This window comes from Magallana gigas, chromosome 1 (assembly GCF_963853765.1).
Source record: "Magallana gigas chromosome 1, xbMagGiga1.1, whole genome shotgun sequence".
NCBI lineage: Eukaryota > Metazoa > Mollusca > Bivalvia > Ostreida > Ostreidae > Magallana > Magallana gigas.
In genome coordinates this window covers 2,598,284-2,617,856 of record NC_088853.1, presented here as the reverse complement: position 1 = coordinate 2,617,856, position 19,573 = coordinate 2,598,284, and the positions used below count along the sequence as shown (strand labels likewise).

The 19,573-nt window shown below is 37.7% G+C and overlaps 2 protein-coding genes and 1 pseudogene across 3 annotated transcripts; all 3 read right to left on the bottom strand.

Moving 5' to 3' along the window:
• LOC136272941 (talin-1-like) overlaps positions 1-19,573 on the bottom strand; it is a 220,999-nt pseudogene that overhangs the window by 27,290 nt on the left and 174,136 nt on the right.
• Positions 200-14,225, bottom strand: LOC136272976 (uncharacterized). 2 transcript variants are annotated; one of them, XM_066076375.1, is made up of 8 exons: positions 13,785-14,225; positions 11,255-11,404; positions 10,958-11,100; positions 10,463-10,567; positions 1,282-1,497; positions 896-1,009; positions 594-727; positions 200-341 (listed from the first exon to the last, which is right to left on the bottom strand). In XM_066076375.1, the coding sequence occupies exons 1-8, from the start codon at positions 13,954-13,956 to the stop codon at positions 215-217; spliced, it is 1,161 nt and encodes a 386-aa protein (XP_065932447.1). In that variant the 5' UTR covers positions 13,957-14,225; the 3' UTR covers positions 200-214. The 2 variants fall into 2 exon arrangements, with proteins under 2 accessions (XP_065932447.1, XP_065932450.1); XM_066076378.1 differs by lacking the exon at positions 13,785-14,225 and adding an exon at positions 13,613-13,778.
• Positions 8,141-10,318, bottom strand: LOC117682739 (calponin homology domain-containing protein DDB_G0272472-like; the record flags this gene model as incomplete). Its single annotated transcript, XM_066077635.1, has 2 exons — positions 10,011-10,318; positions 8,141-9,787 (listed from the first exon to the last, which is right to left on the bottom strand). A coding segment is annotated over exon 2 (915 nt), but the record flags the coding sequence as incomplete, so codon positions are not given.

Here is a 19,573-nt window from a genome sequence, read left to right as displayed (position 1 = left end):
CAATTAAATATTAAATAACGATTGTAAAATACTCGTTTTACAATCCAATTACATTTCAAAGCATGGTTGTAACCATAATACACCTAAATGACTCAAGTAAAGTCTCATCACAAAACATGGTTGTAATATCAAGCCATCATGTCGTATATCATTTACTGCAATCAAATTACAGGTTCTAGAGATAATTAAACGACACTTAATGAGTCTCTGACCTCTAGCCTCCTGATGAGTTTCCTTTTGAGTGCGTTGCTGGCGGCGATATTTGTGGCAGCCAGGAGATCCTCTGTAGCGCCTCGTAGTCTCTTCTGCTGCTCCGAGTCGTTCGGACTCGACGCACAGCCCTGTAATATTAGAATATAACACTTTACTGAAATTGATTGAACATAATATAGCTGTCAACTGTGATATACAACTCTGTATCAAATATAACATTTGACTTTACAAATGTTTAACTTGATATTGCATTCTACAGTTTCAGCTGCTTTATCTTTACCATCATATGCTCTGCGGCCTACAAATGTCTACATAACCAGAAACACAGTATACTATTACACTTCCCATCTCATTGTTCAATGCACACAACTTTTCCTTACCTTGGCAGCTTCCACCATGTTCGCGGTGGCATCAGCGAGTAGTCTGGCGGCGGCCATGGGGGCCGCTTCTGCATGTCCGAGTCAGAGTGGCCCTCAGCTTCTCCCCTGATGGCCCCAACCAATGAAGAGGTCGCCTGAAAACAACAGATATCAAGGTCAAAAAAATTATATCATAAACAAGTAAATATATTGAAACAGTCAACAGTCTTAAATTTCTGAGCCATGTAGGTGCTAACCCAATCTAGCATTGACTTTTATAGAATTGAACTTATGAAAGATGTGTGAGATATTTGCGAGCTTACCTGAGCTAGCTGCCTGGCCTGTCTCACCATCTCGTGGGCGTCGCCCACACTACTGAACAGTCTGTCCGTCACAGTCAGGATCGTGTCCACTGCGTCCTCGTGGGACTCCCCAGCCTGAATATCAAAAACATACATTTACTACCTCACTGCACAGAAGAGTTCAATGACATGATCTTGGTATCATTAAAGGCTCAATGCTTTGTATCAAAATATCCTTAAAATGTGTTTGTCATTATAACAAAAAATTCAGTGTAATAATTTCTTCATTTTTTCTAAATATTGTGTAACAGGTCTATTTCAGAGAGAGAGAGAGAGAGAGAGAGAGAGAGAGAGAGAGAGAAAATAAAAAGCTACAGAAAAAGAAAAACAGTGACTATCCCACTTACCGCGGTGGGCCCTGCCCCCTTCTTGATGTGCTGTAGCAGGTCGTTAAGAGCCTGAGTAACCGCGGTGGCTGCGGTGCCTAGGTCGGCCAGAAGCTTGTCGTCGCGGCAGGACTGCTGGGCCGCCTCCACGATTCCCTCAACAAAGTGAGCCACACCCTTTGTGGCGTGTATCATCTGTTCCTGACAGGCCGGGCTACTGATGGTCGGAGCCACCACCTACAACATATATAGTGATACAATATAAAACGGTGTTAGTACCAACAGGCAGATGTCATCCTCAGAGATTATTATTCCAACCAATAGGACTTACTGTAACAAATGGATAAATTCAACCAATAGGACTTATTGTAACGAATGGATTAATTCAACCAATAGGACTTATTGTAACAAATAGATTAATTCAGCCAATAAGAGCCACCATCTACACCACACTCAAAGACAGTATTGGCACTTAACATACAGGATCAATAAAAATCCAAGGTCTCAACAAATAGAATAATCTCCATCCTACTGGATCAATCCTACCCAATAGGATCAATCTCAGCCTTTATGATCAATCTCAGTCTATAGGATCTATCTCAGCCTTTATGATCAATCTCAGCCTTTATGATCAATCTCAGTCTATAGGATCTATCTCAGCCTTTATGATCAATCTCAGTCTATAGGATCTATCTCAGCCTTTAGGATCAATCTCAGCCTTTAGGATCAATCTCAGTCTATAGGATCTATATCAGCCTTTAGGATCAATCTCAGCCTATAGGATATATCCCATCCAATTTGATCAATCCCGATTCAAGAAATCGGCCGCATTCTTTTGAGTATTTCTAACCTATAAGATCATTTCCAGAAGAATTTGTCAAGCAAAGGGATTAGTCTGAACCTCATGAATCAACCCGAAAAAATCAGATCCCAACAAATGGGTTAGTCAAACCAATAAGTATCAATCATAGAGAATTCAAATGAAAAAATGTATATCATCTATTTAATTTTACAATATTTATAGTTTGATTGCAGCACTAATATTAAACTCTGATATTCAATCTTTAAAACAGATTTCATAAAAATCAAATCCAAATTAACAGCAAACTAAGGTTATCCAAAGAAAATTGTGTTACCAGTTAGCATAGCTTCTTACCGAACCAAAGTCATGGAGCTACAGAGATATACAGAGACAATCTGAAAGCTTTGTACAAGCTATTAGCTCTGTCAGTCAATTTACCTTTAACTTAGAACAAGCTGCAAGCTGTGACAAAGCCTGATAAATCATACCTTATTCCAAGCCATGATATATAACTCGTACCTAGCTACAAGCTTCGAGTTGAAATGTGGCGAGGGTACAGACCGTCGCCCGGTCGATGAGTTTGTTCTGTGATGTACATGGATAAACTACAAACTCCGACTTATCTTACTACACACCTCAAGTTTATCTGTATACAGGGAAATATTCAGCCCCGGGTTTTTTTTGGCCCATTTTTCTCCTCATTGTCAGCAGATGAATTTAAGACTCAGAAAAATCAAAGGTCTCCAATCTTCTCCCTTTTAACACAACTACATCTTGGCAAATTGAAGACAGGACAAATTTGCAAGTAGAAGGGTGAAAGAAATACAAGGCTACAATAACCCTGTGTACAGTAGATGAACAGACGTACCTTGGTACAGGCCACGAGCTGTCGTGAGGGCACAGCTGGTCGCCGAGCTGATGACCTTGTTCTGAAGCCCCTGGTCCTCGGTGGTGCTGGCCACACTCTTGGCCTTCAGGACGAGCTGGGCCGTCGCATTGGCCACTGCCTTAGCAAGAGCTAGCAATGTCTCCTAAAAATACAACACCATTCATATCAAATCTTATGATACATGTACATTTAAAATGATAATGTAGATTACTTATTTCATGCAAGTCTTAAATTTCAAGATTCAGCTGCATCAAATCTTGAGTATATGAAATTGCTACGCCAAAGTTTCATGTGATTGTATTGATGTTTATACCTTGCGTTTAATTAGTGTCACAATTTGTGTTAAAAGGCCTGGAAATTCCCTCGTTTATAAACTGAACTTTGAAAAGATAAAGAGGCAGAACCGTGAAAATAACTTTATTTACAGTGTGAAGAAAAAATATCAAGCTAAAGCATACAATCCTCTCTAAACACACATACACTCATACACTCAATTCACACACGCAAATAGCTGAAAAATCACACCACGCATTCGCACAAACAATATTAACCAAAAAAAAACCTAACCCCCTAAATACCCCCCAACATATATAAACAGAATAAATAACCCGACTTTGGCTGATGTCACTTATGAATACTAAGTCCGGACAATGCTTTTGAGAAGTTGTACTTTAATAAATAATTTCACCCGCAGCAGGTACATGCATAGTTGAGACCACAATTCTTGTTCATCATTGGTGGTGAGGATACATCACACGTTCATTTATATCGCATAAACTGGTACACGTGCGTAGACACACTGTCATGTAAACCAAACCTTTCGTCACGGATGTTACTGGACTATATCACCAGCTCATATAGTGCCCGTGCGTCTGCGTGTGTCACATGTCCCACGTTGACTATGGGTCCACTATGGTTAGCTTGTCGTTGTCCTGCACCCACGGATGATACCGTCATGTATATAACCAACCACACCCACTCAGCTAGTCACCTAAAATTCAATTCATTGTCGGGTCCTCAGTGAAAATTACACTACACTGTTCAAAACACACATTATATTCAACCGTTGGGCTACCATATTTTAAATTCTTATACAAACGAACAAAAATGTCATAAAACACTTAGCAAAGGACAATATAGATACATAGACAATATAGATACTTAAGTATGCGCATTCTAAATTGAAATGATAATGAAAAATACTTCTCACTTACTGCTGTTCTCTCTCAACACGGTTTATCGTACTTTCACCACACAGGAATTCTATTCAAACACTCCACACAGGATTAGACATAGGCCACACAGGTCCTAAGACATATTGTCAAACTCCACGAAGGTTCATACAGAAGGACACACCTTCTCTCATCAACGACCTGGCCGGAACTACTAGTAACTCATGCACGAAAACCGGTCTAACAAACAATGACTAGCTGACCGTGGCACTCTATGGAGCGCCGTTACTCACAAAAATTAATAGACTAATAAAACTTTAATTGAACATATATACAAAATTGTGACATACCTCCCCTTTCAAGTTTCAAAATTGGGAAACCATATTTTGACCAAAAATACACAAACAGGCTACCTCACGTGACGACTCAAAAAATCAGCACCTACATTGTCAATACCTTTGATAGCATGTATCGTGAAATTGTATGACTGCAAAAATATTGCCCAACGCATCAACCTTCCATTTGAAATCTTTGATCTATTGAGATACACCAAAGGTTGATGATCAGTTTCGAGAACAAAAGTTCTACCGTACAGATATGCTTGGAATTTTTTCACTGCCCATACTATAGCCAAACATTCTTTCTCAATGACTGAATAACCTCTTTCTCTTTCATTCAACTTGCGACTTGCATACGCAAATGGGAACTTTCGCTCATGCTCTTGCAATAAAACTGCACCTATACCATACTCTGACGCATCAGTTCTCAAATAGAAATCTCTCTGGAAATCGGGCAATCTCAGAATAGGGGCATACAAAAGCAAAGATTTCAACGAACTAAAAGCTTTTTCATGATGATCTTGCCAATTTATTTTGTTTGGGACACCTTTTTTCGTTAAATCTGTCAAAGGACAGGCAACAGATGCAAAATTGGGCACAAATTTACGATAGTAACCGATGAGTCCTAGAAACGATCGTACCTGTTTCTTGGTCTCTGGGCGAGGAGCATTCTTAATTGCTTCAAGTTTGTCATTGTTTGGACACAAAACACCATTTCCAATGGAATGACCTAAAAAATCAAGGGAGTTAAAACCTACAAAACATTTTGATGGTTTTGCACTCAACTTTCCTGATCTAAGTCTTTCTAACAGACCCCTCAATGCAATGATATAATCATCCCAAGATTCAGTGTGAACCAAGATATCATCAATAAAGCTATCTGTGTTTTTCAAACCCTTTAACAAAACCCGCATCATACGATTAAAAGTAGCTGCTGCATTCGATAAACCGAACGGCATCACTGTGAATCTAAACAAACCGTCAGGTGTAACAAATGAAGTGAGATCTTTGTCTTCGTCTCGCATGGGGATTTGCCAGTAGCCTTTGCAAAGGTCTACTTTCGTGAAAAATTTACTTTTACCGATCTTAGCAAAAATTTCTTCCGGGTCGGGCATTGGTTCGGCGTCAAATACCGTCACTTTATTAAGCTTTCTGAAATCAATGCATATTCTTTTCGAGCCATCTGACTTTTTTGCCACGACAATAGAACTCGCATATGGAGATTCTGAAGATTCTATAATACCCATTTCAATCATTTTCTTTATTTCGTCTCGAACCGCGTCGCGCAGAGCAAACGGAATTTGATACGGCTTGTTTCGGATCGGATCTGTTGTTGTCAAGTGAATCTCATGCTGAGCAAGATTTGTACGATTAGGAATATCAGATAGAACATCCTGAAAGTCTAGAAGGAGTCTACGAACTTCGTCTTTCTGCGGATCTGATAGATCGTTGTCAATGTTCACATCTTGATATGTTTCTGTGGCTACTGATGGAGGAGATTCCAGCGGGAAATCACTTTAAAAATTCTCACTCTCCGTAATTTCTTCCTCAATGACAGCACACGAGCTGATGATTGTAGGAGGATCTCTTTCCAAGTATCTCTTCAAAAGGTTGGCGTGGAAAGTCTTTGTTTTGCCCTGTACATCTACCCTGTAATCGGATATACCAACCTTTCCAACAACAGTAAACGGACCTTTCCACTGCATGAGTAGTTTATTGTTATCTGTAGGGAGAAGGATCAACACTTTGTCCAACAAATTGAATGATCGACGCTTTGTTTTCCGGTCATAGTATTTCTTGTAGCGTTGACTCGATTTCTGTAAATTTTCTTTTGCTAAGTCACATGTTTCTGCAATGCGCTCTTTCAAGTTTATAACATATTGGTAAGTACTTTTGACTTCCGGATCTTTCAGTTCACTAGTCCACATTTCACGCAAAATTGACATTGGTCCACGTACAGTTCGACCATATAACAACTCGAAGGGAGAAAAACCCATACTTTCCTGCGGAACTTCCCTATAAGCAAAAAGTAAAGGAGCAATGTACCTGTCCCAGTCTTTGGGTCTCTCAGCAGCCATGCGTCTTAACATTTGTTTGAGTGTTCCGTTAAATTTCTCAACCAGACCATTGCAAGCTGGATGGTAAGGTGTTGTTGTAAGTTGAGCAAGTGATTGCAAACGACCTACCTCTTTCATAAGATTTGATGTGAACTGGGTTCCCATATCTGATAGTATTTCTTTAGGAATACCTAATCTGGTGAAAAATTCAAACAGAGCTTCAGCAACACGTTCTGTCTCGATACCTTTTAGTGCAGTTGCCTCTGGATATCGTGTACTGTAATCTACCATGGTAAGAATATACCTATTACCACGATCTGTTGCTGGGAATATAGGACCAACTAAGTCAACAGCAACTCGCTCAAATGGAGTATCAATGAGAGGCATTGACTCTAATGGAATTGGAGTTACCTTACCTTTTGGCAAAGTTCGTTGGCAAACGTCACATGACCTACAGAATCTACTTACATCTCCTTGTACCCCTGGCCAGTAAAAGTTTGACAATACCCTATCAGTCGTTTTCTTAATGCCTAAGTGACCAGCTAGAACACAATCATGTGCAATTTTCATAACAGTAGTACGGTGCGGCAAAGGAACTAACAACTGTTTGAAGATTTTGTTGTTACTCACCTTTGGAGACTGAAAGTATCTGAAGAGCAAATCATCCTCCACGACAAACCATGACACATTTTGTTGTCCTGTAAATTTCCGAGTACCAGAATTTGCATACTCACGATATTTTTCCAACGTGATGTCATTCCTTTGGGCAGTTCTCATGTCATCAACTGTAACAAAATTTCCAGAAATACTTGGTACCTTAAGTGTCTTGAATTTCTCCTTTTCTTGCTTTGCTTGGCCTCTAGTTTGCACAGCTAAACCCTCGACATTTACCTCATCACTCTTGGTTTTCCATTGTTTTCCCCAGTCTGTATCAGGATTTGACGGGTCTCTTGCGCCATCAATGTTGCCTATAATGAGGTCATACACTGGATTAGTCATACATAGAGCTTTGACCTTACCTGACAAAAATGGCGTCTGGATACTGATTATCGCCTCGGGAACTTTTCTGACAGTACCGTCTATCAGAACACATTCGATAGATCTGCCTGTAAACTGTTCTTGTGAAACAAGCTCACTTTTAACTACCACACCGCTGCAACCACTATCACGCAATACTTCAACGGTTCTTGAATTCACATATCCCTCTAATACAGGCATTTTGTGACAAATACGACATGCACCTCCTATAACAGGTAAAATATGCCCACAGCGTAACGTCACTTCATTGTTTTGCATGCAACACTCTTTCAGCTTTTCTGAAAGAATGCACAAAGAACCAACATGATTACCTGTGTTGTATCTTGGATTCCCCTGAAAATTGTCTTTGGTAGTATCAGCCGTTGTTCTCTGCGACCTGTATGAATTGTCACTAGGATTAGAGGAAGTCATTAACATAGCACCTTTGTGAGTACGATTTCCCTGATTAAATCTATTAAAACAGTTCTTTGCTATATGACCTACAAGCCCACACTTATAACATTTTCTATCATTCCTACCCGGACCCATGCCAGAATTTCGTTGATTTCCAGTAGTTTGCTTCGCATCTTCCGGTATGTAAGACGGACGCTGCGGTCATAAGTAAATGAAGAGCTACCGTGCGCCTCGATAAATTGTTCGGCAAGCCGCGTCATTTCTTTGACATTTACCGGATGACGTTCGCGTATGAATGTAGATAGAGACTTACTGCAACTCGCGATGAATTGTTCGCGTAACAAAAGATCTCTTAAACCTTCATAAGTAGGCGGAGATTTAGCTAATTCCATCCATCTAGTCAAATAGTTTTCCAAACGCGCTAGGAATTGCGGGGGATTCTCACCTTTATCTGGTTTACTACTTCTGAATTTATCATGGAAACCTTCTTCAGACAATCTAAACCTCTGCAACAGAGAAAACTTGAGCTTATCATAATCTAATGCATCAGCTGGTGACAATCGAGAGTACACTTCGAGAGAAGTACCTGTGAGTAGTGCACTGAGATTTATTGACCAAGTATCCCTACTCCATTTAGCATTTTCAGCGAACCTCTCAAACCTTTGCAGATAAGCATCAATACAATCCTTTTGATCACTAAAAGGAGGGAGTTTTGGTAACTTTGCCTGATTTTGAACAACACCTGACTCTACTGGAGCCCCCTGCTTTGAACAAAGCTCTAATTTGAAAGCATCGGCCTTTATTTTTTCTAACTGAATCTGTCTATCTAACAAGGCCAACTGACTCTCTGACTCTTTCATAGCAATTTCCAAACTCAACTCTTTCTCTACTTTCTTTGCTTCCTGTTCTCTTTCTATCATTCTCAAGCTTAGTTCTTTTTCTACTCTCTTAGCATCTCTCTCTGCCGCTCTCTCCTCTCTTTGTAATCTGTCTTCATCAGATTTTCTCTGAGCTTTCTCTTTTTCCCTAGCGTACTCAAGCAACTGTTCACCTTTCAAATTAAGTTTCTTTCCAATCTCTACCAACTTTTCTAATTCTTCCTCCATTTCAAAGCTCAGTTTGATCAACGTAAGGATTTAACAAAAAAAATTCCAGATCCCGGACGAGCCCCCAAATGTCACAATTTGTGTTAAAAGGCCTGGAAATTCCCTCGTTTATAAACTGAACTTTGAAAAGATAAAGAGGCAGAACCGTGAAAATAACTTTATTTACAGTGTGAAGAAAAAATATCAAGCTAAAGCATACAATCCTCTCTAAACACACATACACTCATACACTCAATTCACACACGCAAATAGCTGAAAAATCACACCACGCATTCGCACAAACAATATTAACCAAAAAAAAACCTAACCCCCTAAATACCCCCCAACATATATAAACAGAATAAATAACCCGACTTTGGCTGATGTCACTTATGAATACTAAGTCCGGACAATGCTTTTGAGAAGTTGTACTTTAATAAATAATTTCACCCGCAGCAGGTACGTGCATAGTTGAGACCACAATTCTTGTTCATCATTGGTGGTGAGGATACATCACACGTTCATTTATATCGCATAAACTGGTACACGTGCGTAGACACACTGTCATGTAAACCAAACCTTTCGTCACGGATGTTACTGGACTATATCACCAGCTCATATAGTGCCCGTGCGTCTGCGTGTGTCACATGTCCCACGTTGACTATGGGTCCACTATGGTTAGCTTGTCGTTGTCCTGCACCCACGGATGATACCGTCATGTATATAACCAACCACACCCACTCAGCTAGTCACCTAAAATTCAATTCATTGTCGGGTCCTCAGTGAAAATTACACTACACTGTTCAAAACACACATTATATTCAACCGTCGGGCTACCATATTTTAAATTCTTATACAAACGAACAAAAATGTCATAAAACACTTAGCAAAGGACAATATAGATACATAGACAATATAGATACTTAAGTATGCGCATTCTAAATTGAAATGATAATGAAAAATACTTCTCACTTACTGCTGTTCTCTCTCAACACGGTTTATCGTACTTTCACCACACAGGAATTCTATTCAAACACTCCACACAGGATTAGACATAGGCCACACAGGTCCTAAGACATATTGTCAAACTCCACGAAGGTTCATACAGAAGGACACACCTTCTCTCATCAACGACCTGGCCGGAACTACTAGTAACTCATGCACGAAAACCGGTCTAACAAACAATGACTAGCTGACCGTGGCACTCTATGGAGCGCCGTTACTCACAAAAATTAATAGACTAATAAAACTTTAATTGAACATATATACAAAATTGTGACAATTAGGAATCTACAGTTTTTAAAACACAAGAAATACGTCTTTCTGTATACATTCATTGTTGATTCTATGAGATGTTACCTTACTGACATCAATTTTTAAGAAAGAAATCACACAGTTAGCCGAAGACAATTAATCAGAGCGCCTCACCTGGTACATCCTGTCCATGTCGTCAGCCGTCTCTCCAATGCCTGTCATCACTTCCTGTGACGCCTCGCCGACCATCTTACCTGCCGTGATTAGGTTAGATTTACCCTGTCAACACACGAAGTATACATATAAATAAATGGAATTAAGCACGTATCTGGTTAGATTTATCCAGTAAACACACTTATCTGGTTAGATTTATCCAGTAAACACACTTATATGTTTATATATAGCAGGTTGTATGTATAATTCTATGTTACCTGTACATATAGCAGGTTGTATGTATAATTATATGTTACCTGAACGTATAGCAGATTGTATGTATAATTCTATGTTACCTGTACGTATAGCAGATTGTATGTATAATTCTAGGTTACCTGTATATATAGCAGATTGTATGATTGTATAATTCTAAGTTAAATTTATGTATAGAAGGTTGTATGTATAATTCTAGGTTACCTGTACGTATAGCAGGTTGTATGTATAATTCTAGGTTACCTGTACGTATAGCAGGTTGAGTTGTACAGGGTCACGCTGGTCCACATTTTGGTCGGAGAAAAAGAACTTCCTCCTCAGCAGTAGTGTGTCCAAGTCCAACACCCCCTGTTCTCTCAGGGTCCGTGAATGGTCCAACCACTCCACTGAAAAATCATCCAATCAAAACTCATTTACAAAACATCCAATCAAAACTCAATACATTTTTTTATATCTAAATTTCATCAACTACTCCAATTAAAATCATTTGATCAAAACTTCATGAAAATGTCCAATCACGTATCAATGAACGTAGCCTACGTTCGTCGTCCGTGTGGAGTTTCTTTTTCATCTCGTCGAGTTTCTTCTGGTCCTTGGCGATGGACTTGTCTCGGCGGAGAGTCAGCGTCTTCTCTTTCTCGTCGTCCATCATCTCGCGGACTAGTGAGTATTCCTCATGGTTAGAGATACCTAGAGAATAATACAACTGATAGGATTATAAGTAAGTAAGTAATTCATTTATTTATAGTGACATGTGTATACATTTCCAAGCGTAATATTAACAACAGTCAGCATAGATTGAACACCAGGCCCGTCGGGCCTATATGCCACTTTGAACACATAATACATGAAAAAAGAAAAGAAAATAACACAGCATCAAGCAGTAAACAAAGATATGAATGAAAATATACATTATATTTAGCATGGTCACATGTCAAGCACGTGTTCATCTATTGCTTAAGCAAAACGTAACGATAAATATGATTGGTTGTATTCGTTTAAGTATCATTGGGAAAATGTCTGTGTTATTCATAATGAGGTGGGGAAAACCTGGGTCGAGTTATAAATACATATAGTCCTTCTGATTGGTTAAGAGAAACACACCCCCAGAGCGCGGTGTATATAAAGTCGGGATTTGACTTAGTCCAGCAGTTGACGTGGAATCTTCTCTAAGGTTCGAGTCAACTCACTTCCCCGGGTAGAAGGGTGGGCCCCAGTCTCCGTTTCCCATCTCATTCATTAATTGCCTCGCTAAGCATTTTGTTTATTGTCCCGTAAATTTCCATTGTGCAGCATGCAAGGCATTTAGTCCGTGCTAAGTGGGTTGGCATTAGGTTTGGGTTACTTGGACTTTAAATTAACTTTAAGGCAGGCTTACATTTACGTTGTAACGTGGTAAGGATGGTGATAACGGGAAGTTTGTATAACTGTATATTTGTGTATATAACATTTGTTCATTAATAATTCTATGGATCCATAACAAGCGTTTTCATTTACATGTGAAATGTGTGATTTTGAAATACTCGTAAATATTTGATAGAGTGATTGAGCGTTGATATAACTTTCTAGAACATTTACATTATTACGGAGTTTTGGATTTAAGAAAACTGACACATTTGAGACTGACTTAACTTAACGAGGCCGAGTACAGAACGAGTACGCACGCTTTCGCGCAGCGTTTCATTTGTATTGTGACGTCATCTTTTTGCTGGGTTGACGCCATGGCGTGATAGTTTCAACTACAGACATTCAGCGAAAATTGTTGAAAATAGCTCGTTTGATGCATAAAGTTAATGTTATATTGTGGAATAAACATTAATGTCTCGAAGTATTAGCTATATTTGGGCTCGGGTCGAAAACGTGAAAAGGGTTCAGCAAGCCTAGCCCTCTGTCACGTTTTCTTAACCCGCCTCAATATAGCTTAATTCATATATTTCAGGCAGTAACCATGTACTTTATATTAATGACCCTTAATATGTGATGTTATATATGTTGTTATTACTTGAATATGTCTGCATGTTTTAATAATACTATATAGATCACCTTTCCCGCCTTTGTCAAATAAAAAATAGCCATTATCTGACTAATCTGGGAAATTTGGCATACAAAAATCAACTTTGATAAGACCCCTGGAACAAACCAGGAGGTAAAAGGTTTTTTTTATTTGACCATTTGATGCCTTTTAGCAATAACTTTAATATGTAGAACAGAAAAAGAAATCCCTAGGGCAGAAGTTTTAAAAAAATGTAAAAAATGTGCAAAATTGATACATTTCAAACAAAATCCCATAGGGTCCTATGTTAAAGATTAACACACCTTGAGATGACCCCCTAAAGAAACGGTGTGGTAACTGTCTTATTTTTTAATCTTAAAATAATAATTATATTAGTAGAAATTCATGTAAAAAGTTTCATCCAAAAATCTAGGGCAGAACAAATTAGACCCGGCATCGTTAAGCAACTAGAGACTTAAGAATATCATTGAACTTCTGGTATAAATTAAAGTTATAACCACTATACAATTACACAACAATACAGAAAATATGTTGACAAGTGTTGCTGTATGTTGCTAACACTTACCCATCTTGGTACAAATTGTGTTGCCCAACTGTGTGACTGTCATTCACCTTACATATGTGTTTGTGTTGCTACATGTTGCGTGTGTTGCTATTTGGTGCTGTATGTGCTAACATCTTTCCATAAAAAATTTGACCCCCACCAAATTAAATGATTCCACAGTACCTATATTGATATAGATGGTGACCATCAGTTGCCCCACTGTGTAGCTGTCATCCAACTGTAACTTCTGTGTTTCTGTGTGTTGAGAGTTACAGTGTGTTGCTATATGCCGCGTGTTGCTGTATGTTGCTTTAAGTTGCTATATGTTGCTTAGACTTACCCATCTTGGTACAGATGGTGACCATGTGACAATGTTTTTTACTGTTAATGTCTTTCCTGTTCCAGCTTGGCCTGTTATCAAGATATTGTGATCATTTTCCGCAATGTTTACTACACATTTTTCTTGGTCGCTGTCTATTTTCGCGGGGTTCTTTCGATTTCTCTGGACTTACCGTATGCATTCAAAACATCTCTGACTTTATATGGAGAGCCGCCGCTAGGTGTCGCGTTGCTCGATGCAAACTTCCGTTGCTTTCGATGAAATGGAATGGTATCGAGGACGTTTCGGGTCACTGGGTGGTTAAAACGGCATGTATACTTATATAAAGTATAGGGAGAAGTCATCGGATCATTTTGTGACCTAGTTCTCGCCAGAAACCGGTAGACAAAGGGTATAACTTGTTAAAATTAAACTGTGAATTGAGCCCCCCCCCCCCTGAAATCCAAGATGGCGAGTGTCGTCGCTTTACTTTTTAGCTCACCTGAGCCAAAGACTCAAGTAAGCTTTTCTGATCACAATTTGTCCGTTGTTTGTCGTTGTTGTAAACTTTTCCAATTTTAATCTTCTTCTCAAGAACCACTGGGCAGATTTCAACCAAATTTGGCACAAAGCACCACTAGGTGAAGGGGATTCAAGTTTGAAGGGCCACGCCCTCTTTAAACTATGTTAAAGGGGAGATCATTGAGAATTATTGAAAATTTTTTGGTATTTTTAAAAAATCTTCTTCTCAAAAACTATTCGGCCTGAAAAGCTGTAACCTGTATGGAAATATCCTGAAATTTGTTTGGAGGCATCCTCAGGTATACTCTGTCCCAAGATATTTTGGATTCACATTTGGCTTAATTGCTTGATATTTATAAATACCTCAGGGTTCAAACGATGTTCATTCAAAACTATGAAAAATTTCCAAGATTTCTCAGTCGAAACGCCCCTGTTAGCTTATCAGGTTTCAATACAATGCTAAAAAATGAGATGTCTACGGAGATTTTGTATTGCAGCAAGCCCGGATGATAACGTTGAAATATTGCGCGATGTATTCCGAGTGTATTCCGAATGGAGAAAAAATGTAAACATTCCCCATTATAAATCTCCGTACGGAATCTGCTTTCGTTCCTGTGAATTTTTCTGAGTGAAAGATGATAATGTGTCAATGAAATTATCTTGGAAAATATCCCTTTCAACTATTTCAATTGCACTTCTTTCACAGGTAAGTGTATTTTTATTAAAAATCGTCCAAATGTGCAGCATAAATATCTTGGGACAGACTATAGTGTAGATTCAAGTTTGTTCAAATCATCGTCCCCGGGGGTAGGAAGGGGCCACAATAGGGGGATCAAGTTTTACATAGGAATATATAGAGAAAATCTTTTAAAATCTTCTTCTCAAAAACTATTATAGGCCAGGAATGCTCAAATTTGAGTGGAAGCATCCTCAGATAGTGTAGGCTCAAGTTTGTTCAATTCAAAGTCCCCGGGGGTAGGGTGGGGTCACAATTGGGGGATAAATTTTTATACAGGAATATATAGAGAAAATCCTTTTAAAAAAAATCTTTTAAAAACTACTAGGCCAAGAAAGCTCAAGTTGGCGTGTAACCATCTTCAGATAATGTAGATTCAAGTTTGTTCAAATCATGGTTCCTTGGGTAGGGCAGGGCCACAATGGGGGATAAATTTTTATATATAGAGAAAACTTCTTCCCAAAACTATTAGGCCAGGAAAGCCCAAATTTGATTGGAAGCATCCCCAGATCGTATAGATTCAATTTTGTTTAAATAATAGTCCAGGGGTAGGGTGAGGCCACAATGGGGGATGAATTTTTACATAGGAATATATAGAGAAAATCTTTAAAAAATTTCTTTTTAAAGACTATTGGGCCAGAAAAGCTTAAACTTGTGTAGAGGCATCCTCGGGTAGTGTAAATTCAAGTTTGCAAAATCACAGTCCCTAGTGGTAGGGCGGGGCCGTGATGGCAGTTTGAATTTTTACATAGGAATATATAGAGAAAATCTTTATAAATATTCTGGGAAAGTTTTCGGTCCAAAACTCAGTACTTAGTGTGAAAGCAGAGGTTATGCAGATTTAAGTTTGATGAAACCATGATTCCCTAGAGAAAAGTGAGGCCACGCAATGGGGGGGGGGGGGGGGTATATAGGAAAAGAAAAAAATCTTCTTACAGGTACAACAACAAAAGGGGCTTAATATTTACCCAAAAAAGAGGTGGGTAAAAATTGGCAGATTTTCAATTTTTTTTAGCATTACCGTATCAAAATACCTCGACAACTAATGTCGAGGTATTTTGATACTGTAATGCTAATTTGATCAGAATTAAGGCAATTGTTGCTCATGTGAGTGATGTGGCCCCTGGGCCTTTTGTTTTAATGTACATATGATACACATTTTTTAAAACAACGATAAAGGGTGATTTTAACGGCGTATTTTATTTCGATACCATAGAACATATATTGAATGACCATTTATGTATATTTTTTTTTAGTCGGGAATAAATTGTTATAAATTTCAGTGTCTGACAACCGAGCCAGTTTTTAATCAGTGGTTTTAAATTCAAAATGGATTTTAAAAAGGTAAAAACGGCAGGGTAATGCTATTTTTTGATTTCTGGAATATAAAATTACACATATTAAGCCATTTATTTTTCGAATTTTGTCTGGTTTAGACAGAGACATATTTTTTTATATGTCTCTGGTTTAGATGTTACATTTTAGATATATGATATTTAAAAATGCGAGATTGTGGTGTAACGGTATATGCAAAATGCGTAATTGTGGATTAACCGTATATGAAAAATGCGGGATCGCGGGTTATCGGTATATATACAAAGTGTGTGATTGTGGATTAATCCGTGTCCTCGTTCTGGATTAATCTGTGTCCTCGTTCTGTACCAAGTATTACAGTACTGCCTGACTATGAAAAAAGACAAACAATATAGACATGTCACTTTAAGTTTATTGACTTTTATCTACAGCTCGCTACATTTACCCAAACATCATTTGTATACAAGTATTATGTTTTTCATGGTAAGTGTAAACACAATAAAAATAAACATAATACTATATATATATATACGTTATAAATGTATTTCATCACGTTCATTGTGTGCGTAAACAAAACAAAAAAATTCTCAAAAGAAAATGACATTAACTTGAGTTGTCCTATCTATCTGGTCAACAGAGATACAGAGTGTGAGAAATGTGCTTAAACACCATTAACAACACATAGGATTAGCAGCTTGCTAAATACAAATTGAGGTCATCATGACCTACTTTCACATTGATATACATGAGTAAATGACTCCTGGTATGATTAATGGTACTTCATTTCTAAAACACAAGTTTGTTTTTTTTTTCCAAATAGATATGTTCTAAAATAGTTTCACCATAAACTACCATAATTCTAATTGGGTCATTGTGACCTACATTTTGAGCACAACAAGCAATATATGATGCACCAATTGTTACACATGCACAGCTAAACTTAATGAATTAATCTAACATCAACTATTAATATATTGAAATTAAAACTACATAACATTGTATAAAAAACCATCTAAAACTTATCAAATTCTTATCAAAAGCTTATCAGATCACTTCTTTCCAAATAATCACGGTATATTGTAAAAATACATTAACTGATATTCAGTCCTACCAATAAAACTGTCAGGGATAAACACCATCAAATTCATTTCTCATTCTCAAGGGGAATAACTGTTTTTCATCCTGACTGAAAAATACAAATTTTGAGTTATTCCCCTTTGAATAAAATGTTCACTACAACATACAAGATTATTTGTGTAAAAATCAAAATTGAAAAAAACAACAACATGTGACACATTGGCTACAATTGTAATGGACATCTCCGTCCTAGCACCGAAAGATACCAGAAATTTCAGGAGCTTAGATATGTAAAACATATTATATACTGACAAAATTTACACTAAGATAAAATTAATAAAAAACGTATGATAACAAATACAGTAGAGTTCACATACACAAAAAAACCCCGATTCCATTGATGATGCCTTATTCATAAAGAGATAAGGTACACAGAGCACAGAGTCTATTGAGGATGCGTTATATATGCAGATTTCACCTATACAGATACAAAGTCCATTGATGGCGCGTTATTTTTATGCAGATTTCACATACACAGCAACAGTGTCCATTGATGACGCATTATTTTGGTTCACCTACACAGATACAGAGTCCATTCATGAAACGTTGTTTATGTAGAGTTCACGCACAGAACACTAAGTCCGTTGATGACCGGTAATTATTTAGCTTCTGTAACTCCATTGGAATTATGGGTAATCCGGGCAGGTTTTCTACTGTCTCCCCCTGAAGGCGTTTAAAAAAGCAGCTTGTCTGCAAGAAACAAAAATAATTAATTTATAATTGTATTAAATGATTAATACCAAATACTTGGACAAGAAGGAAAGAAAAAGTGAGCAAGCTCAAATACCCCATGTTCTCCCATTACTTGACAACGCTACACATCATGAATGGCAGAGTATGCATTAAGGTGGCATTCTACACCACTTTCTGACGCAGTGCGCAAAAAAGTAAATCTGGAAGCATGTAATTCTGGTACCGGCTGATTGCAACTGATGTGAATTGTATGGGGACCGCTCTTTTGAAAAATTTGTTAAATGAACAGAATAAATCAAAATTTTGATTAAAATTCATTCTTTACATGTAAGGCGGTATGGGACACCTTCATGTTGTGTCGTATTATTTATCAAAATAAACAATACCGGTAAATCAAGTGTAATTTTATAAATAGTTGCTTTCCCATCATTGTTACCTTAGAGCGCAGTGCAGTGGGTTAGAGCGCTCACTACGGACCTGTAAGTCACGAGTTCCAGTCGGGTTTGAAAAATTTATTACTTTTCCAAAATTTTCTAAAACATATTTTTTGGTAAAATATTGTGAAAGAAAATTCTAAACCAATGAAAGTATTTCAGTAGTAATGTACTTTAATCCACATTTTTATTGACAGATGTTCCATACCACCTTAATTAAAGGGATGGGAGGGTGGCTTTGAATTTCTCTCAGGTTGGGATACATAAATCCTAGTATCTACCCTTGAAAAGGGGCACGTTCCTTAATATTCACAACTTTGAATCTTCTTTGCCCAAGGGTGCTTTGTGCCAAGTTTGGTTGAAATTGACCCAGTAGTTCTGGAGGAGATGTTGAAAATGTGAAAAGTTGACGGACAGAGGACAGACAAACAAACAGACGACAGACGACAGACAAAATGTGATCAGAAAGGCTCACTTGAGCTTTCAGCTCAGTTAGCTAAAAATGATAAAGGGCATTACTAGCAAAACATCATCAGATCAAAACTTTCTGCAATTATGCACATATTTAATCATTTGTATTAAACAGCAACATACTAAATTCTAATGGTTCAAAATCTGAAGACAAAACATTGTAATTAAAATTTCCTAGAAATGTGCAAATCAACACATTGTGTTCTAACTACCTACAAAAAAATCATTGCTAAATTCAACATTTGGACAAAATTCTAAGTTCAATGGGGCTAAAATTCCCAGAAAGATAAATGAATTGGAACTTCCTAGTAATTAGCATATCTACGCATTGTGTCCTAAATACCTTAAAAGTTTCATATATTTCATATTAAACATGATAAAATTCTCTGCAGCTGTTGAATATAAGTTTTGCTTAAAATCCAGGACTGACTGAGATAGGTCGAAATCATTATTCTCTAACAATTCCATTACGTGGGGTATAATAATGGCACAATAAGCAAAACAAAGATACATTTTCGAATTGATAATGATCTGACATTTACAATGTTTAATTGTTCAGTTTAACATTATAGACTTCTTCATGTGGATATTTGTTTTATAATAATCCACATTCAGAAAATAAAACTTGTATAACATGATGTTTCTCACTCAGCAACAGACAGCCATGTTTGGATG